General features: G+C 43.1%; 5 protein-coding genes across 27 annotated transcripts in view; all 5 read right to left on the bottom strand.

Moving 5' to 3' along the window:
- The window catches only part of LOC308408488 (protocadherin gamma-C5-like), a gene marked incomplete at its 5' end in the record, with an annotated part of 274775 nt that overhangs the window by 26165 nt on the left and 227539 nt on the right, over nucleotides 1-21071 (bottom strand). The window contains one exon of one of the 23 annotated variants that reach the window (XM_080900777.1): nucleotides 3662-6289. The exons of 19 other annotated variants lie outside the window; for them this stretch is intronic. In XM_080900777.1, the coding sequence (XP_080756903.1) occupies nucleotides 3662-6115 (2454 nt within the window). Of the gene's footprint in view, nucleotides 1-216; nucleotides 2825-3661; nucleotides 6290-21071 lie in introns of those variants that run through there. 3 more of the 23 variants (XM_080900755.1, XM_080900750.1, XM_080900775.1) reach the window with 3 other exon arrangements.
- LOC308408494 (protocadherin gamma-C5-like) lies at nucleotides 4467-9845 on the bottom strand. The gene is made up of 2 exons (XM_080900807.1): nucleotides 7223-9845; nucleotides 4467-4578 (listed from the first exon to the last, which is right to left on the bottom strand). Exons 1-2 carry the CDS (start codon nucleotides 9674-9676, stop codon nucleotides 4531-4533), a joined length of 2502 nt encoding a protein of 833 aa, XP_080756933.1. The 5' UTR covers nucleotides 9677-9845; the 3' UTR covers nucleotides 4467-4530.
- On the bottom strand, nucleotides 10656-13274 carry LOC308408328 (protocadherin gamma-C5-like; the record flags this gene model as incomplete). The annotated part of the gene is made up of 1 exon (XM_080900526.1): nucleotides 10656-13274. Exon 1 carries the CDS (start codon nucleotides 13173-13175, stop codon nucleotides 10656-10658), a length of 2520 nt encoding a protein of 839 aa, XP_080756652.1. The 5' UTR covers nucleotides 13176-13274.
- LOC308408499 (protocadherin gamma-C5-like) lies at nucleotides 14101-16753 on the bottom strand (the record flags this gene model as incomplete). Its single annotated transcript, XM_080900812.1, has 1 exon — nucleotides 14101-16753. Exon 1 carries the CDS (start codon nucleotides 16567-16569, stop codon nucleotides 14101-14103), a length of 2469 nt encoding a protein of 822 aa, XP_080756938.1. The 5' UTR covers nucleotides 16570-16753.
- Nucleotides 17841-20444, bottom strand: LOC308408327 (protocadherin gamma-C5-like; the record flags this gene model as incomplete). Its single annotated transcript, XM_080900525.1, has 1 exon — nucleotides 17841-20444. Exon 1 carries the CDS (start codon nucleotides 20325-20327, stop codon nucleotides 17841-17843), a length of 2487 nt encoding a protein of 828 aa, XP_080756651.1. The 5' UTR covers nucleotides 20328-20444.

Genomic DNA, 21071 nt, shown 5'->3' with positions numbered 1-21071 from the left:
TCAGGCGCAGGCAAAACAGTTCAATAGTATCAATTTATTCTCCCCTAATCATACTAGAGTCAAAACACACGAAGAATAAATTACTGCTGTCACTTGAAACCAATTTGATGTTAAATTTTCATTTAAAATGATGTATTTTTTAAAAGATTATTTTGGAAATGTATGACAGCAATAATGAAAAGTGTATGCAGGTTATTTCTTCAATTTTCGCCTCACCTGCTGGCTCTCAAAGGTCCAGGTGCTGTCGGGCAAAGAAGCATCCAGGACACTAATCACCTCCTTAAAGTCTGTGGTGCTGCTGGGTTTAATCAGAGTAAAATCGCTGTACTCTGACATTGGAGACATACAGGACCTGAAGGACTGACTCTGAGACAGCATGTCTCCTCCCAGGACCTCCACGTATTTTATAGGTCCATCAGTGTTGAGCTGAATTTGCAGGTTTCTGTTGGGGTTCTTGTAATCATCAGAGTCGGTCCGTCTCATGCAGCACGTGCTGCTGCTACTGCTGTTCCTGATGCATTTAACCGCTAAGATGAGGAAAGTGACCAGAGACAGCACGGACACCGAGGCCAGAGAGAGAATCAAATAAAGGGTGATTCTCCCAGTTTTCTTGCTGGGCTCGGCCGCTTTATGTCGGAGGTCTGAGATGGGCTCATGTAGGCTGTCCTCCAGTATGATAGACACCGTGACTGTGGAGGACTGGATCGGTTCCCCGTCGTCCTTGATCTCTATAAGCAGCCTCTGAGAGGAGTCGTCCTGCTCGGACACAGCGCGTTTAGTCCTCACCTCCCCTGTGTACAGATTGACGGTGAAGAGAGAGGCGTCTGTGGCCTCCGCCAGTCTGTAGGAGATCCAGGCGTTATGGCCCGAGTCAGCGTCCACGGCCGTCACCTTGGTAACCAGGTGACCCGCTTTCGCGGAGCGAGGCATCCTCTGATGAGAGAGGGAGCCCATGGCAGCGGAGGAGGGGTAAATAACAGCGGGGGCATTGTCGTTCTGGTCCAGGATAAAAACATGGACAGTGGCGTTGCTGCTGAGAGACGGAGAGCCCTGATCCTTTGCCTGGACCTGAATCTGAAACACCTTCAGTTTCTCATAGTCGAACGAGTGCATGCTGTAGATGCTGCCGTTATCTGAGTTAATGTAAACATACGATGAGACAGAAACGTCCTGCACTTTAGAGTCCAGTATAGAGTAAGAGACCTTTGCGTTTTCACCGAAATCCAGGTCAGATGCTGATACTGAGTACAGGATAGAGCCTGGTACTCCATTCTCTTTTAAATACACATTATAGGTTTTCTGAGTGAATACAGGAGCATTGTCATTAACGTCAGTGATAGTGACATTAATAGTCTTTTTTGTCGACAGAGGAGGGGACCCTAAATCAGTAGCTGTTATTTCTATATTACACTCTGAGGAACTCTCTCGGTCTAAAGGACCGCTAGTAACCAGTGCATAATTATTAGAAAAAGAGGGTTTCAGTTTAAAAAGAGAGCCCTTAAGGAGCTGCAGTGTCACTTTACCATTGTCACCGGAATCCATGTCTCTTGCACTGATTAACGCTACTACAGTCCCACTTGGTGCATCCTCAGGCACAGGGTTAGGTTGGGAGGTCAGAAATATATTTGGAGCATTATCGTTAACATCTAATACTTCAATATGGAGAGAGCAATGCCCCTCCATTCTCGGAGTCCCTTTGTCTCTAGCGGAAACATCTATTTCATAATTAGCATTTGATTCGAAATCTAAACTCTCTGTCAGACTAATTTCCCCGGTTAATAAATCAATATCAAACAAAGACAAGATACTGTCTGGTGTGTGCCCCCCAAATGAATACTCAATTTCTCCATTGAGACCCTCATCAATATCCTTTGCTATCAGTTTAATAATGGGTGTACCCTGCACACTATTTTCGCTTACAGAGACTTTGTAAACATTTTTCTCAAAAACGGGGAAATTGTCATTAATGTCCAATACATTTATTGTTATCTGAGATATCCCAGATTTCACCGGGTTTCCTCCGTCTATAGCTGTTAGTTGGAGGTGATGTGTAGGCTTTTTTTCTCTGTCGAGGGATTTAGAGAGGACTAACTCTGGCACCTTCCTTCCACCGGAGACATCTTTAAGCTTTAAAGTAAAATAATCGTCTTTATTTAAACTATACGATCTCACTGAATTCACTCCGACATCAAGATCTTGCGCAGTTTCCAAAGGAAAACGTGCCCCTGCCGCTGTCGACTCTGCTATCTGCAATGTTGTTTCTGGAGATGGGAATGTAGGGCAATTATCATTGATATCTTGTATTTCCACCTCCACTCGGTACAACTGTAAAGGTTTATCAATGACCACTTGCAACGTCAACACACAGATGGCGCTTTGTCCGCATAAAGCCTCTCTGTCTATTCTGTCATTCACCACCAGCTCGCCCTTCTCCGCATCCACGCTGAAATACTGCTCACCAGCCTCAGAAGCAACGCGCAGCTTACGGTCAAAAATCTCAGACAGTCCCAAACCCAGATCTTTGGCAAGATTTCCTACCACAGATCCCCGTTTTAGCTCCTCTGGGATGTTGTAACGAGTTTGGCCGTCTATTGTACTCCACAAAAGAAAGAAAAGATGCCACCAAAGCACCTGCCATCTCCAGTCTCGGTATCCTATTGTCTTTGTCATCCCGGATCCGATATAATTATTTCCCAGAGAAGGAAACAAAAAAACGAAATTTAACATCCATGGCTATAACATTTTAATCCAAGGTAAATATCCGAAATCTCCTCACAGAAGAACAAAATTGATTTAAATCTGTTAAGAGCATCGCTTCTCCTCACCCAGCTCATTGCAATATAACTGTTTCGGGTGCTGTGTGTGCATGGGGGAGGGACTAGATCCCTTTGTATGTTTGCACGATTCATTGGTGCACACAATTCATCTATGCTACCCAGTAAGAAGGGAGGTGAGGAGTGCTTTTAAAGACACAGCCACATTTGGGGAAAAATTCTATATAAATAAGTAACAGTTTGTGAAAGGAATAACGGGATGGTAGAATATCCATGTTATCATTAATCTTCATGCGAGTAAATAAGCTTTGACAACTACAATATTAAAGTTGTCTTCTTATTAAAACTCTTTGTGTTTTATGATTTGGGTGAAAATGCTTGCAGTAAATGAAAGACGTTTGGCTCCTTTGTAAAAAAATGTAAAGCGTCGCTGTCCGCTTCTGTGGTCCTGAAATGTCATTCCAACAACTGTAGGAAGAGCAATATACAAACGCAGTCTAATCCCAGTAAATGGTTTGTTTACAAACACTCAGTCTCAAACGCTTTCTGTTTTTTATTTAAACTTGACATCACAAACAAATATTAGGCAGGAATAAGATCTGAATTCGCTGGCTTAAAGTATTTAAGCAGAGCAAGTGATGATGATGGTGTGTTGCTTAAGGAAATTTGAAAAACAAAACAAAGAAAAACAAACAAACATATTTGCACTATTTAATAATGAAATTAAATTTTTTTGGTATACCAGTATAAATATGTTGCCAAAAAGCCAAACTATAGGTACTGATACACATAAAAACATTAAACAAACCGACGGATAACTTGTGCGTAAAATTAAACTAGCCAGTAAAGCACAAAACGGGTAAAAAGAACGATTGCTTTCTTCTCACCTGCTGGCTCTCAAAGGTCCAGGTGCTGTCGGGTAAAGACGCATCCAGGACACTGATCACCTCCTTAAAGTCTGTGGTGCTGCTGGGTTTAATCAGAGTGAAATCGCTGTACTCTGACATTGGAGACATACAGGACCTGAAGGACTGACTCTGAGACAGCATGTCTCCTCCCAGGACCTCCACGTACTTTATAGGTCCATCAGTGTTGAGCTGAATTTGCAGGTTTCTGTTTGGATTCTTGTAATTATCAGAGTCAGTCCGTCTCATGCAGCACGTGCTGTTGCTCCTGCTGCTCCTGATGCATTTAACCGCTAAGATGAGGAAAGTGACCAGAGACAGCACGGACACCGAGGCCAGAGAGAGAATCAAATAAAGGGTGATTCTCCCAGTTTTCTTGCTGGGCTCGGCCGCTTTATGTCGGAGGTCTGAGATGGGCTCATGGAGGCCGTCCTCCAGTATGATGGACACCGTGACTGTGGAGGACTGGATCGGTTCCCCGTCGTCCTTGATCTCTATAAGCAACCTCTGAGAGGAGTCGTCCTGCTCGGACACAGCGCGTTTAGTCCTCACCTCCCCTGTGTACAGATTGACGGTGAAGAGAGAGGCGTCTGTGGCCTCCGCCAGTCTGTAGGAGATCCAGGCGTTATGGCCCGAGTCAGCGTCCACGGCTGTCACCTTGGTAACCAGGTGACCCGCTTTCGCGGAGCGAGGCATCCTCTGATGAGAGAGGGAGCCCATGGCAGCGGAGGAGGGGTAAATAACAGCGGGGGCATTGTCGTTCTGGTCCAGGATAAAAACATGGACAGTGGCGTTGCTGCTGAGAGACGGAGAGCCCTGATCCTTTGCCTGGACCTGAATCTGAAACACCTTCAGTTTCTCATAGTCGAACGAGTGCATGCTGTAGATGCTGCCGTTATCTGAGTTAATGTAAACATACGATGAGACAGAAACGTCCTGCACTTTAGAGTCCAGTATAGAGTAAGAGACCTTTGCGTTTTCACCAAAATCCAGGTCAGATGCTGATACTGAGTACAGGATAGAGCCTGGCACTCCATTCTCTTTTAAATACACATTATAATTTCGTTGAGTGAATACAGGAGGGTTATCATTAACATCAGTGATAATAACAGGTATAATATTTTTACTGGTCAAGGGAGGAGAGCCTGAATCAGTGGCTGTGATTTCTACATTATACTCTGGGAAACTCTCTCGGTCTAAAGGACCGCTTGTAACCAGCGCGTAATTATTAGAAAATGATGGTTTCAGAGTGAAAGGAGAGCCTTTAGGTACTCTCAGTGTTACTTTACTATTATTACCGGAGTCAGCATCACGTGCATTGAGCAAAGCCACAACTGTCCCACTAGCTGCATCTTCGCGAACTGGCTGCGGTTCAGAGGTGAGAACAATTTCTGGAATGTTGTCATTTACATCCACAATATCTATCTGTAGACGACAGTGACTTTCCATTTCAGGAAAACCCTTATCTCTTGCCGTAATTTCAATTTTATAGGACGATGCTTTTTCATAATCTAGGTCTCCTTTCAAATGTATTTCTCCAGTTAGTGGGTTGATTTCAAATACCGACAACACGGAATCTGGAGTCCGCGAACCAAAAGAGAATTCAACTTCTCCGTTTGGCCCCTCGTCAGCATCCGTCGCCGCAATTTTAACTACAAATGTATTTTGTGCAGTATTTTCCTGTAAAGAAACTTTATACGTGTTTTTTTCAAACATTGGAAAATTGTCATTGACGTCTAGCACTGTGATTGTTATTTGTGAGGTACCAGACAATACTGGGTTACCCCCATCTAATGCAGTCAGCAGTAGCTGATGAATGGCCTTCTTCTCTCGATCAAGAGGTTTCTCTAATACTAACTCGGGCACTGCTTTGCCATCTTCAACTTCCTTCATTTTCAATGTAAAACACTCGTTTTTAGTCAACGTGTAGGATTTTACTGAATTACTCCCAACGTCTGCATCCTCTGCGCTTTCCAAAACAAATCGAGTTCCCACTGCTGCCGACTCCGCAATTTTCAAAGACAGCTCCTTTGTCTGGAAGCTTGGAGAATTATCATTCATATCTTTTATTTCGACCTCAATTCGATGTAAATTTAAAGGCTTTTCAAGAACTATCTGTAAAGGTAACACACAGCTGGCGGTTTGTCCACATAAAGCCTCTCTGTCTATTCTGTCATTCACCACAAGCTCGCCCTTCCCCGCATCCACACTGAAATACTGCTCTCCAGCCTGAGAGGCGACACGCAGCCTGCGGTCAAAAATGTCAGATAACGCCAAACCCAGATCTTTGGCAAGATTTCCTACCACAGAGCCCTGTTTTAGTTCTTCGGGGATACTGTAACGAGTCTGTCCGTCTATTATACTCCACAAGAGAAAGAAATGATGCCACCAAAGAGCCAGCCATCTCCAGTCTCGGTATCTCATTCTCTTTGTCATCCCCGATCCGTTACAACATGTTATTTCCCATCAAGTAAAGCAAAGTGAATATCCAGTTCCAGTGAGTGTTAGTTATATCCGTAAAAATATAACACCCAATGTTTTTCATGTCTGACGCTTAATTTTCTGTTTTTTCTCAACATTCGAAATACGAGCGCATCACACCGTCCTCCAGCTCGTTGCATTGTTAACGTTTACGATGCTGAGGCTGTAGGGGGAGGAGGTAGATCTCTTTGTACAGTTCTGTATACTATTGGAGCAGAGCGTCTCACAGTAACATCCAATAGGAAGACAGCTGAGCAGTGCCGTTAAAGACACAGCAACAACACTGAGATTAAATCCGTACACCAATATGCACTGCTGGTCGTGTGACCTGTTAATCCAACGTCATCTCTCTGGATTTAAAATTGATTTTGAGGCTCATTATGTTATTTATATTTTCACAGAATTCTTCCATCCATTCATTTAAAGAAAACGGACATTTACAGAGAACAATTTCCAACAAAGAAATAAAACAAAGCGAGATTAATCTGCCCATTCTCTACATACAAAGCATGCAGGTGAGATGTGTAAAGCACAACTAATTTTTGCAAAATTGTAATTTTCTCTGTTGCCATAACATCACTACAAGCGACTGTTTTTGTTTGATTAAGAGGAATTGTTGACAGTTTCTATTTTTGAAGCAATGAAGAGGGGAGGTGCTATCGAATAGGTCCAATTTTGCAAGTACTAAATATACACAAAAACAACAAAGGTATGACTGCATACGTATGAAGCTCATAAACACGAACACAAGCATGCCACTTAGAGCTTTTATACCACGAAACGATGAGTATTAAATAAAAATAAAACATCACAGTATGTTATGTTAACTGTGTGTCTCAGAATAAACGATTGTGGGTCATCGTTTTGACTCGTGTTGAAATAAAATCATAGATGTAAAGCTACTACTATTACTATTAATACTCCTACTAATAATATAAACAATAACAACAGCTTATCGCAATATTGTCCTGCAACAAGTCGATAAATATAGTTCACAATTTAAATTATATATTCAACAGTGACCTAACACATTTCACTGAATATCTGCTGTTTTCTGCTCACCTGCTGGCTCTCAAAGGTCCAGGTGCTGTCAGGTAAAGAAGCATCCAGAACACTGATCACCTCCTTAAAGTCTGTGGTGCTGCTGGGTTTAATCAGAGTGAAATCGCTGTACTCTGACATCGGAGACATACAGGACCTGAAGGACTGACTCTGAGACAGCATGTCTCCTCCCAGGACCTCCACGTATTTTATAGGTCCATCAGTGTTGAGCTGAATCTGCAGGTTTCTGTTGGGGTTCTTGTAATCATCAGAGTCGGTCCGTCTCATGCAGCACGTACTGCTGCTCCTGCTGTTCCTGATGCATTTAACCGCTAAGATGAGGAAAGTGACCAGAGACAGCACGGACACCGAGGCCAGAGAGAGAATCAAATAAAGGGTGATTCTCCCAGTTTTCTTGCTGGGCTCGGCCGCTTTATGTCGGAGATCTGAGATGGGCTCATGGAGGCCGTCCTCCAGTATGATGGACACCGTGACTGTGGAGGACTGGATCGGTTCCCCGTCGTCCTTGATCTCTATAAGCAGCCTCTGAGAGGAGTCGTCTTGCTCGGACACAGCGCGTTTAGTCCTCACCTCCCCTGTGTACAGATTGACAGTGAAGAGAGAGGCGTCTGTGGCCTCCGCCAGTCTGTAGGAGATCCAGGCGTTATGGCCCGAGTCAGCGTCCACGGCCGTCACCTTGGTAACCAGGTGACCCGCTTTCGCGGAGCGAGGCATCCTCTGATGAGAGAGGGAGCCCATGGCAGCGGAGGAGGGGTAAATAACAGCGGGGGCATTGTCGTTCTGGTCCAGGATAAAAACATGGACAGTGGCGTTGCTGCTGAGAGACGGAGAGCCCTGATCCTTTGCCTGGACCTGAATCTGAAACACCTTCAGTTTCTCATAGTCAAACGAGTGCATGCTGTAGATGCTGCCGTTATCTGAGTTAATGTAAACATACGATGAGACAGAAACGTCCTGCACTTTAGAGTCCAGTATAGAGTAAGAGACCTTTGCGTTTTCACCAAAATCCAGGTCAGATGCTGATACTGAGTACAGGATAGAGCCTGGTACTCCATTCTCTTTTAAATACACATTATAATTTCGTTGAGTGAATACAGGAGGGTTGTCATTAACATCAGTGATAGTGACCGGTATGATTTTCTTACTGGACAGAGGGGGAGAGCCTGAATCAGTGGCTTTGATTTCTATATTATACTCTGAGGATCTCTCTCGGTCTAAAGAACCGCTTGTAATCAATTCATAATTATTAGAAAACGAAGGTTTCAGAGCGAACGGGGAACTTTTGGAAAGATGTAAGGTCACTTTGCCATTTTCACCGGAGTCCAGGTCTCTTGCACTGATCAGTGCCACGACTGTGCCACTCCGTGCGTCCTCGGGTACAGGACTAGGACCCGAAGTTAGCACAATCTCCGGAGCGTTATCGTTTATATCCTCTATGTCCAGCTGCACACGACTGTGACCTTCCATTTCGGGAACCCCTCTGTCTTTAGCAGTTATATCAATAAGGTAATATTTATTACTTTCATAATCTAATGGGCCCTTTAATATAATTTCTCCTGTTTCCACATTGATTGCAAATGTTGATAACACCGAGTCAGGAGTGCGGGACCCGAAAGAATATCTAACTTCACCATTAAGCCCATCGTCGGCGTCTGTTGCTGTAAGTTTAACTAGAAACGTCCCGGTGGTGATATTCTCCTTTAGAACAACCTTGTACTCGTTTTCACTAAACACTGGAAAGTTATCATTATTATCAAGTACAGTAATTGTGATTTTACATGTTCCCGATGTGACTGGGGTTCCTCCATCTAAAGCTGTCAACAGCAGCTGATGGAAAGCATTTTTCTCGCGGTCTAAGGGTTTCTCTAACACTAATTCTGGGACAGCTTTACCACTCTTTGTGTCCTTGAATTTCAATGAAAAATGATCGTTTTTGCTTAAAGTATACGTTTTCAAAGAATTGCTCCCAACATCGGGGTCCTCTGCATTTTCTAAAGGAAAACGTCTGCCGGGACCAACTGACTCTGGTATTTTAAGATTAATTTCTTGGGTAAGAAAACTAGGAGCATTGTCATTTATGTCTCTTATTTCCACCTCAATTCGATGAGACTGTAAAGGATTTTCAACAACTACTTGCAGAGGTAACACACAGCTGGCGCTTTGTCCACACAAAGCCTCTCTGTCTATTCTGTCATTCACCACGAGCTCGCCCTTCCCCGCATCCATGCTGAAATACTGCTTACCGGCATCGGAGGCAACACGCAGTTTACGGTCAAAAATTTCAGATAATCCCAAGCCCAAATCTTTGGCAAGATTTCCTACCACAGAGCCCTGTTTTAGTTCTTCTGGAATGCTGTAACGAGTTTGTCCGTCTATTGTACTCCACAAGAGAAAGAAATGATGCCACCAAAGCACCAGCCATCTCCAGTCTCGACATCCCTTTCTCTTTGTCATCCTTGGTCCGTTATAAAAGATTAATTCCAATTGACATAATGCACTGAAAAATTCTGAAATCCATCATCGCAGGTATGATTCCCATAGAACCATTCCCACATATTATTGAGGACACATATAAAACCGTAACATTATAAAATATGAGCGCATTGCTCCTTCGGTCCTCTGCCCCTCTTCATTGTAAGTGTTCGAGTACCGAGGATGAATGGGGGCAGGGACTAGATTGCTTTGTACAGTTCTGAATCCTATTGGTGCGCATCAGCCATCTCTGCCATCCAATAAGAAGGAAACCAATCGACATTCTTAAAGGCACAGCATCTATTTTCTCTCTCCGGATTCACTTTGATCACAGGCAGTAATCACGAATTACTGGACTTCACGCAATGCAAAGCATATTATCCCACTAACTAATAAATCACTTAATATACTAAATATTTTTTATTTCGCTATTCCATTATTAATTAATCCAGTCAACGAAATTTAGTGGAAGATGTGTAAATAATGGGCATCCCATTTAACTGCATGTCTGCATGTGCCACGTGTAAAATGTATGTGTGTTTCAAACAGAGCATGCATTCCAATAAGCGTCGCTGTCCACCTTCGCGGTGCTGAACAATTTGGAAGAGCCTTTGTGCACTGTAGAGGGTTTACTGAAAGACTTTAATCTAATCACGAATATTAGATGGAAATAAAACCCAGTGTGTCATTTAAATATGCAAACCTTAAAATAAATTGTTGTCTGCCCGCATGCGGCTTTATTATCTATATTCTGCTCAAAAGAACTCAAAGCCAACATCTAATGTTGCCAGTAGACTGAAAAAAAAAATCACCGTTGGTTTTCTACACTACTTAGTACAGTCTATAAGTTTACAAGAAGCTATTTACTCATTCAAAACTTGTAAGTAAAACATGACTCTTTTTTTTTTAATTCTGCTGCGGCACAATCAGTGATCTTTCAAATTTTTACTTATCACTTCTTTTAGTATTCTATGCTCACCTGCTGGCTCTCAAAGGTCCAGGTGCTGTCGGGCAAAGAAGCATCCAGAACACTGATCACCTCCTTAAAGTCTGTGGTGCTGCTGGGTTTAATCAGAGTGAAATCGCTGTACTCTGACATCGGAGACATACAGGACCTGAAGGACTGACTCTGAGACAGCATGTCTCCTCCCAGGACCTCCACGTATTTTATAGGTCCATCAGTGTTGAGCTGAATTTGCAGGTTTCTGTTGGGGTTCTTGTAATCATCAGAGTCAGTCCGTCTCATGCAGCACGTGCTGCTGCTACTGCTGTTCCTGATGCATTTAACCGCTAAGATGAGGAAAGTGACCAGAGACAGCACGGACACCGAGGCCAGAGAGAGAATCAAATAAAGGGTGATTCTCCCAGTTTTCTTGCTGGGCTCGGCCGCTTTATGTCGGAGGTCTAAGATGGGCTCATGGAGGCCGTCCTCCAGCATGATGGACACCGTGACTGTGGAGGACTGGATCGGTTCCCCGTCGTCCTTGATCTCTATAAGTAGCCTCTGAGAGGAGTCGTCCTGCTCGGACACAGCGCGTTTAGTCCTCACCTCCCCTGTGTACAGATTGACAGTGAAGAGAGAGGCGTCTGTGGCCTCCGCCAGTCTGTAGGAGATCCAGGCGTTATGGCCCGAGTCAGCGTCCACGGCCGTCACCTTGGTAACCAGGTGACCCGCTTTCGCGGAGCGAGGCATCCTCTGATGAGAGAGGGAGCCCATGGCAGCGGAGGAGGGGTAAATAACAGCGGGGGCATTGTCGTTCTGGTCCAGGATAAAAACATGGACAGTGGCGTTGCTGCTGAGAGACGGAGAGCCCTGATCCTTTGCCTGGACCTGAATCTGAAACACCTTCAGTTTCTCATAGTCAAACGAGTGCATGCTGTAGATGCTGCCGTTATCTGAGTTAATGTAAACATACGATGAGACAGAAACGTCCTGCACTTTAGAGTCCAGTATAGAGTAAGAGACCTTTGCGTTTTCACCGAAATCCATGTCAGATGCTGATACTGAGTACAGGATAGAGCCTGGTACTCCATTCTCTTTTAAATACACATTATAGGTTTTCTGAGTGAATACAGGAGCATTGTCATTAACGTCAGTGATAGTGACAGGTATGATTTTCTTACTGGACAGAGGAGGAGAGCCTGAATCAGTGGCTTTGATTTCTATATTATACTCTGAACATCTCTCTCGGTCTAAAGGACCGTTGGTAACCAGTGCGTAATTATTAGAAAACGAAGGTTTCAGAGTGAATGGAGACGTTTTGGGAAGTTGTAACGTGACTTTGCCATTATCACCGGAATCGAGGTCACGAACGCTGAGCAAAGCCACCACAGTGCCGCTGCGAGAGTCTTCGGGCACAGAAGTTGATTTTGAAGTGAGTACAATTTCTGGTGCGTTATCATTTACGTCTAATACATCCACCTGGACAGTACAGCGACCCTCCATTTTAGGGAAGCCTTTATCTGTTGCACTAATATCTATACGATATGATGTCTGAGTTTCGTGGTCTAATTGCTGTTTAAGATATATATCCCCGCTTACAGCATCAATATAAAACAACGAGACCACTGATGGCGGTGTGTGTACACCAAGCGAGTACTCAATGTCTCCATTCGGACCCTCATCTATGTCTGTTGCTTTTGTTGTAATAACAAAAGAACCATTTGCAATGTTTTCTTCAACAGCGATTTTATAAAAACTGTTTTCGAATAATGGCACATTGTCATTGAAGTCAAGCACAGTTATAATTATTTTGGAAGTTCCGGTCTTGACAGGATTACCTCCGTCTATGGCAGTAAGAAATAAATTGTGAGTGGATTTTTTCTCGCGATCTAAAGAGTTATTCAATACTAATTCGGGTATTTTCCCTCCATTTTCAATTTCTTTAACTTTTAGACTGAAGCACTCATCTTTACTTAGTGTGTATGTTTTTAATCCATTGCTCCCTACGTCGGGATCCACTGCCATCTCTAAGGGAAAACGAACACCTACAGCTGTGGATTCGGCTATTTCAATTATGTGATCACTTTTGAGAAAACTAGGGGCATTGTCATTTACGTCTCTAATTTCCACTTCGATCCGGTGTAACTGTAGCGGATTTTCTATAACAACCTGCAGAGGTAACACACAGCTGGCGCTTTGTCCACACAATGCCTCTCTGTCTATTCTGTCATTCACTAAAAGCTCACCCTTCCCCGCATCCACGCTGAAATACTGCTCACCAGCCTCAGAGGCGACACGTAGATTACGGTTAAAAATATCTGACAGTCCTAAACCCAAATCTTTAGCAAGATTTCCAACCAAGGAGCCTCTTTCCAGCTCTTCTGGGATACTGTAGCGAGTCTGTCCGTTTACTGTACTCCACAAGAGAAAGAACACATAATGCCACCAAAGCGCCAGCCATCTCCAGTCTCTGTATCCCATTCTCTTTGTCATCCTCGATCCGCTAGAATTCAGCGTTATTCCCCATGGAAACATCATTTAGAAAAAAAACAGACTGGTGAGAAATCCATAAACGAGGCACTCGTGGAACGCGAAATAAATAGTCGTTCATACATCATGAGAAGTGTAATAATGGTATATTATTTAATCCCAGTGTTTAAACGCATCCTTTTCTCATCCCGCGCTAGAAGCACTGGCTATAGTGAGCAGGATGGATGGGGGAGGGAGTAGATCTCTTTGTACAGCCTCCCATGCTATTGGCTCACAACACTGACCCCGCATCCAATACGAAAGGGAAAGACATATTATAGACCCAGCACAAAGACTATAACACAGAACACACACACGGGTGCTCACAGATGAAAAATTCAACAATACTGAACAGTTAACTCAAAAATACGCACCTTTCTTCTTATTTTAACGCGTTCTTACAATAATTAATCTTATTTAATTTATATTGCAGTTTCTACAATAACATTAACTTTAAATTGGCAAGTTGTTTAAAAATTAAACCTAAGAAATAACATTAAATATAATATTCACTACAGTAAAATGTTAGATTAAATTGAAACATGTACCACTGCTGTATTCTGAAAACAAACGTACATCTTTTTGCACTGTTTGTGAAGCTGTTCAATTGCTTGTCACTGTCCTATATCGAACATCCAAACAGTCAAATCGCGCTGAGTATTCAACAACTCTAATACTGAAATATGTCAAATATCCTATGAGGATTAAAAGTTATTAGCAGTTCGCATGGTTTCGATATGTGCATAATACTCAGACAGCTCTGTCTAAAGAATGTGCTTGTATTTCAGTCTTGTGAAGAAAAAAATATATATCATGACAAATATATAAGCATACGATTTTTCTTTGAACCACTTAAAACATCATATCAAATCAACTGCTTTGATGGTACAGACTTCAAATGGTGAGGTTTTAAAGATTATGAGAAAAAAGTATTTCATTTTCTTCTCACCTGCTGGCTCTCAAAGGTCCAGGTGCTGTCGGGTAAAGACGCATCCAGGACACTGATCACCTCCTTAAAGTCTGTGGTGCTGCTGGGTTTAATCAGAGTGAAATCGCTGTACTCTGACATTGGAGACATACAGGACCTGAAGGACTGACTCTGAGACAGCATGTCTCCTCCCAGGACCTCCACGTACTTTATAGGTCCATCAGTGTTGAGCTGAATTTGCAGGTTTCTGTTTGGGTTCTTGTAATCATCAGAGTCAGTCCGTCTCATGCAGCACGTACTGCTGCTACTGCTGTTCCTGATGCATTTAACCGCTAAGATGAGGAAAGTGACCAGAGACAGCACGGACACCGAGGCCAGAGAGAGAATCAAATAAAGGGTGATTCTCCCAGTTTTCTTGCTGGGCTCGGCCGCTTTATGTCGGAGGTCTGAGATGGGCTCATGGAGGCCGTCCTCCAGTATGATGGACACCGTGACTGTGGAGGACTGGATCGGTTCCCCGTCGTCCTTGATCTCTATAAGCAGCCTCTGAGAGGAGTCGTCCTGCTCGGACACAGCGCGTTTAGTCCTCACCTCCCCTGTGTACAGATTGACAGTGAAGAGAGAGGCGTCTGTGGCCTCCGCCAGTCTGTAGGAGATCCAGGCGTTATGGCCCGAGTCAGCGTCCACGGCCGTCACCTTGGTAACCAGGTGACCCGCTTTCGCGGAGCGAGGCATCCTCTGATGAGAGAGGGAGCCCATGGCAGCGGAGGAGGGGTAAATAACAGCGGGGGCATTGTCGTTCTGGTCCAGGATAAAAACATGGACAGTGGTGTTGCTGCTGAGAGACGGAGAGCCCTGATCCTTTGCCTGGACCTGAATCTGAAACACCTTCAGTTTCTCATAGTCAAACGAGTGCATGCTGTAGATGCTGCCGTTATCTGAGTTAATGTAAACATACGATGAGACAGAAACGTCCTGCACTTTAGAGTCCAGTATAGAGTAAGAGACCTTTGCGTTTTCACCAAAATCCAGGTCAGATGCTGATATTGAGTACAGGATAGAGCCTGGCACTCCATTCTCTTTTAAATACACATTATAATTTCGTTGAGTGAATACAGGAGGGTTGTCATTAACATCAGTGACAGTGACAGGTATGATTTTCTTACTGGACAGAGGAGGAGAGCCTGAATCAGTGGCTGTAATTTCTATATTATATTCCGAGACTTTTTCTCGGTCTAAAGGACCGCTGGTAACCAGTGCGTAATTATGGGAAAAAGAAGGTTTCAGGGCAAATTGAGAGGTTTTAGGGAGCTGTAATCTTACTTTACCATTATCACCAGAGTCAAGATCTCTTGCACTGATTAATGCCACGACTGTTCCATTTGGGGAGTCTTCTCGCACCGGCTTAGGATGAGAGGTAAGCATAATTTCTGGCGCGTTGTCATTGACGTCTATAACTTCCACATGAACAGTACAATGCCCCTCCATTCTCGGAGTGCCTTTATCTTTCGCACTTATGTCTAATTCATAATTTGCATTTGCTTCGAAATCTAACTTTCCTTTAAGAAATATGGTTCCAGATATATGATCGATAATGAAAATAGACATCATTGCATCTGATGTGTGTGCTCCAAACGAATATTCAATCTCACCGTTTTGGCCATCATCCATGTCTGTCGCTTTTGTTTGTACTATTAACGCACCTTCTACAGCATTTTCACTAACAGATACTTTATATGACGTTTTTTCGAAAGCGGGAACATTATCGTTATTGTCAAGAACACTAATAGTTATCTGTGCAGTCCCAGATCTTACCGGGCTTCCTCCATCCAGAGCGGTCAAAAGAAGCTTGTGAACAGCCTTCTTTTCTCTGTCTAAAACTTTTGCTAAAATCAATTCAGGGACCTTCCTTCCACCAGCAACCTCTTTCACTCTAATACTAAAACATTCGTCTTTACTAAGAGTATATGACTTCAGGGAATTACTGCCAACATCTGGATCTATTGCGCTTTCTAGTGGAAAATGAACCCCCACAACTGTCGATTCTGCAATTTCCAATGTAATTTCATTCGATGGAAATTTCGGTGCATTATCATTAATGTCTTGAATATCGACTTCAACTCGAAAAAGTTGTAGCGGGTCTTCAATTACAACCTGCAGAGGTAACACACAGCTGGCGCTTTGTCCACATAAAGCCTCTCTGTCTATTCTGTCATTCACCACGAGCTCGCCCTTCCCCGCATCCACGCTGAAATACTGCTCACCAGCCTCGGAGGCGACGCGCAGCTTACGGTCAAAAATTTCAGATACTCCTAAACCCAGATCTTTGGCAAGATTTCCTACCACAGAGCCCTGTTTTAGTTCCTCTGTGATGCTGTAACGAGTTTGTCCGTCTATTGTACTCCACAAGAGAAAGAAATGATGCCACCAAAGAGCCAGCCATCTCCAGTCTCGACATCCCTTTCTCTTTGTCATCCTTGGTCCGTTATAAAAGATTAATTCCAATTGACATAATGCACTGAAAAATTCGTAAATCCATCATCGCAGGTATGATTCCCATAGAACCATTCCCACTTATTATTGAGGACACATATAAAACCGTAACATTATAAAAAATGAGCGCATTACTCCTTCGGTCCTCTGCCTCTCTTCATTGTAAGTGTTCGAGTACCGAGAATGAATGGGGGCAGGGACTAGATTGCTTTGTACAGTTCTGAATCCTATTGGTGCGCATCATCCACCTCTGTCATCCAATAAGAAGGAACCCGATCGACACTCTTCATGTCACAGCATCTGTCCTCTCTCTCTCTGTGGATTCACTTTGATCACAGGCAATAATCACGAATTACTGGACTTGACAGAATGTAAAGCAAGCATGCGATATCATCAATGAATGAATAACTGGATGAATGACTGGATGTAAGAATGAAAAAACAAAGCCAGTCTTATAAACTTAATATAAGAATAACATTTTCCCTCACAATAACCTAATTAATTAATCCCATAAAATAATTTAGAGAAAGACATTTATTCGATAGACATCCCATTTAACTGCATTCTTTTTTTTTTAAACAGAGCTTGCGTTCCAGTAAGAGTCGCTGTCCACCTTCGTGGTGCTGAACTATTTGGAAGTGCCTTTGTGCACTGTTCCAGGTTTATTGAAAGACTTTAACAACGAATAATAGATGGGAATAAAAATTTAATTATGGAAACCTTAAAATATATTGTTATCTGCTCGCTTGCGTTTTGTTATCTATATTTGTGCTCAAAAGAACTCTGAGCCTACATCTAACATTGCCAGTAGATTGAAAAAGAAAATCACCGTTGCTTTTCTACTATTCCATTATCAATTAATCCAGTCAACGATATTCAGTGGAAGATGTGTAATTTATGGGCATCCCATTTAACTGCATGTCTGTACCACATGTGCCACGTGTAAAATGTATTTGTGTTTCAAACAGGGCATGCATTCCAATAAGCGTCGAACAATTTGGAAGAGCTTTTGTGCACTGTTAAGGGTTTATTGAAAGAGTTTACTCTAACCACGAATATTAGATTTGCATTATCCATATTCTGTTCAAAAGAACTCATAACCTACATCTAATGTTGCTAGTAGACTGAAAAAACAAATCACCGTTGGTTTTCTACAATATTTGGTACAGTCTATAAGTTTACAAGAAGCTATTTACTCATTCAAAACTTAACTTAAATTCAGTGATATTTCAAATTTTTACTTATCACATCTTTTAATACTCTATGCTCACCTGCTGGCTCTCAAAGGTCCAGGTGCTGTCGGGTAAAGACGCATCCAGAACACTGATCACCTCCTTAAAGTCTGTGGTGCTGCTGGGTTTAATCAGAGTGAAATCGCTGTACTCTGACATTGGAGACATACAGGACCTGAAGGACTGACTCTGAGACAGCATGTCTCCTCCCAGGACCTCCACGTATTTTATAGGTCCATCAGTGTTGAGCTGAATTTGCAGGTTTCTGTTGGGGTTCTTGTAATCATCAGAGTCAGTCCGTCTCATGCAGCACGTGCTGCTGCTCCTGCTGTTCCTGATGCATTTAACCGCTAAGATGAGGAAAGTGACCAGAGACAGCACGGACACCGAGGCCAGAGAGAGAATCAAATAAAGGGTGATTCTCCCAGTTTTCTTGCTGGGCTCGGCCGCTTTATGTCGGAGGTCTGAGATGGGCTCATGGAGGCCGTCCTCCAGTATGATGGACACCGTGACTGTGGAGGACTGGATCGGTTCCCCGTCGTCCTTGATCTCTATAAGCAGCCTCTGAGAGGAGTCGTCCTGCTCGGACACAGCGCGTTTAGTCCTCACCTCCCCTGTGTACAGATTGACGGTGAAGAGAGAGGCGTCTGTGGCCTCCGCCAGTCTGTAGGAGATCCAGGCGTTATGGCCCGAGTCAGCGTCCACGGCTGTCACCTTGGTAACCAGGTGACCCGCTTTCGCGGAGCGAGGCATCCTCTGATGAGAGAGGGAGCCCATGGCAGCGGAGGAGGGGTAAATAACAGCGGGGGCATTGTCGTTCTGGTCCAGGATAAAAACATGGACAGTGGCGTTGCTGCTGAGAGACGGAGAGCCCTGATCCTTTGCCTGGACCTGAATCTGAAACACCTTCAGTTTCTCATAGTCGAACGAGTGCATGCTGTAGATGCTGCCGTTATCTGAGTTAATGTAAACATACGATGAGACAGAAACATCCTGCACTTTAGAGTCCAGTATAGAGTAAGAGACCTTTGCGTTTTCACCGGCATCAGGATCAGTTGCGGACACAGAGCACAAAATTTTCCCAGGAGGATGGTTTTCTTTTACATAAATGAGATAAGAGGGCTTGGAGAAAATTGGTGGGTTGTCATTTACATCTGACAATTCAACGAGTATTATTTTTTCACTTGTTAATGCGGGGTTTCCTGAGTCAGAAGCACTTATTTTAACTCTATATTGGGCGTTTTTTTCACGGTCAAGTCGCCCATTTGTCACTAATGAATAATGGTTAGAAACGGAAGGGTTTAACTTAAAGGGAGATTTGGGGGATAAGGTCAGTAAAACTTTGCCATTGTCACCAGAATCTGGGTCTTTTGCACTTATTAATGCAATAACTGTCCCTACTGCAGAGTCTTCTGGAACAGGCGATGTTAAAGATGTAACAATGATTTCAGGATTATTGTCGTTAATGTCAAGTATTTTAATTTCGATCCCACAGTGCCCATCCATCTGAGGATTTCCTTTGTCTTTGGCAGTAATATCAAATCTATGTAAAGAGTTTGTTTCATGGTCTAAATTTCCTCTAACAACTATAGTTCCAGTAGAAGATTCAATGGCAAATAACGATAAAATCAAATCCGATGTTTGTTCTGCAAAAAAATATTCGATTTCTCCATTTACTCCTTCGTCTGCATCCGTGGCCTTAACGTGCAGTATTTCAGTCCCGGGTGTTGCTTTCTCACTAACATTAGTCTCATACACTTGTTTTTCAAACTGGGGCGCATTGTCATTGATGTCAAGTACTATAACTGTAATTTCAGATGTCCCTGAACGCACCGGATCTCCACCATCTACAGCGGTGAGGATGAGATTATGTACAGGCATCTTTTCTCGATCAAGAGGTTTTTCAAGCACTAATTCAGGGATCTTCCTTCCGTCCTTGTGATTTTTAACAGTCAGTTTGAAATTGTCGTTTTTGGTTAGCATGTAAGAACGCACAGAATTAACGCCGACATCGGGATCCTGCGCACTTTCTAAAGGAAATCGAGCACCTGGATTTACCAGCTCTGCAATTTTTACCACCTTTTCTTTTGTAAGAAAACTAGGAGAATTATCATTGGTGTCCTGTATTTCAATTTCGACTCTGTGCAGCTGTAGAGGGTTATCAATAACTAGTTCCAGAGGCAATAAACACGATGGTTTTTGCCCACACATTTCCTCCCTATCTATTCTATCGGTGACCACCAGTTCTCCCTTCCCCAAGTCCACACTAAAATACTGCTTACCAGCTTCCGAGGTTAACCGCAATTTACGCCTATGCAGTTCAGACACAACCAAACCCAAATCTTTGGCTATATTTCCTACCACAGAGCCCTGTTTCAGTTCTTCTGGTATGCTGTAGCGAGTCTGTCCGTCTATTGTAGTCCATAAAAGAAAGAAATGATGCCACCACAAAAACACCTGCCATGTCGGTAATCTGTTCCACATCATTTCACGTTCAGTATATCCCATATCTTTTCACTCCAGTCCCAACTTTTCGACCGATTAAGTATAGAAGGTTTATAATCCAAGGTAGATGCGTCCTCAGACATAACAGTGAAAGTCATGCTTTGTGTCTGGATATGCATCCTCCCCCTCCAGTGCAGAACATTGTAACGGTTAAGAGGGTGATGCTACTCGGTGAGACGGAGTAGATCTCTTTGTACAGCTCGGGATTTCATTGGTGGGAGCAGTACAGCTATTTCCACCAATCATGGCATCACTGAACATCTTCAAAGGAGTGACGCAAAAGCAAGAGCCACAAAAAAATAATCGAATTTCCCATTATTAAACACATTATCAAACATCGTTAGTTACTATGAATGAAACCGTATATCCAGCATCTGCAGTCATCTTTACAATGTTTTTTGGGGGCTATAAATATAATTCTACATAATCCAGTGATTATATTTCTATCTTTTTATGCTATTATTAATAGCTGATAGATGAATATGTATAGCGTCATCGGAGCTACTCAGTGAGTGATCACTTCAAAATTATTAATATAATGATTTGCATTAATCCATTGATACATGTATCTTACTCTTGTTAATCATCTTGCCTGTATGTACCTGCCTGCATGCACTAGCTTTTGTGGCAGACAAGGCTCTTCGTTGCCTTCCTGTGGCCAGAGCAAGCTAGTGCAGCCTGCAGACAGTAACTCACGCCTCAGAGAAATAATTCTGACGGCAGCCAACGTAAAATACCCGTATGGAG

The sequence above is a fragment of the Rhamphochromis sp. 'chilingali' genome (genome assembly GCF_963969265.1).
Source record: "Rhamphochromis sp. 'chilingali' genome assembly, chromosome: 13".
Lineage (NCBI taxonomy): Eukaryota > Metazoa > Chordata > Actinopteri > Cichliformes > Cichlidae > Rhamphochromis > Rhamphochromis sp. 'chilingali'.
The sequence above is the reverse complement of the archived record's forward strand: the minus strand, read 5'-3'. Positions and strand labels throughout refer to the sequence as shown.

Bases quoted from the DNA above. Each gene is read 5' to 3' on its own strand.
- LOC308408494 (XM_080900807.1), bottom strand. From the start codon at position 9,676: ATGACAAAGAGAAAGGGATGTCGAGACTGGAGATGGCTGGTGCTTTGG. The intron at 4,579-7,222 runs GTGAGCAGAAAA...ACATTAACTCAG, and splicing joins GGACCTTTGAGAGCCAGCAG to ATAACGGCAGCATCTACAGC.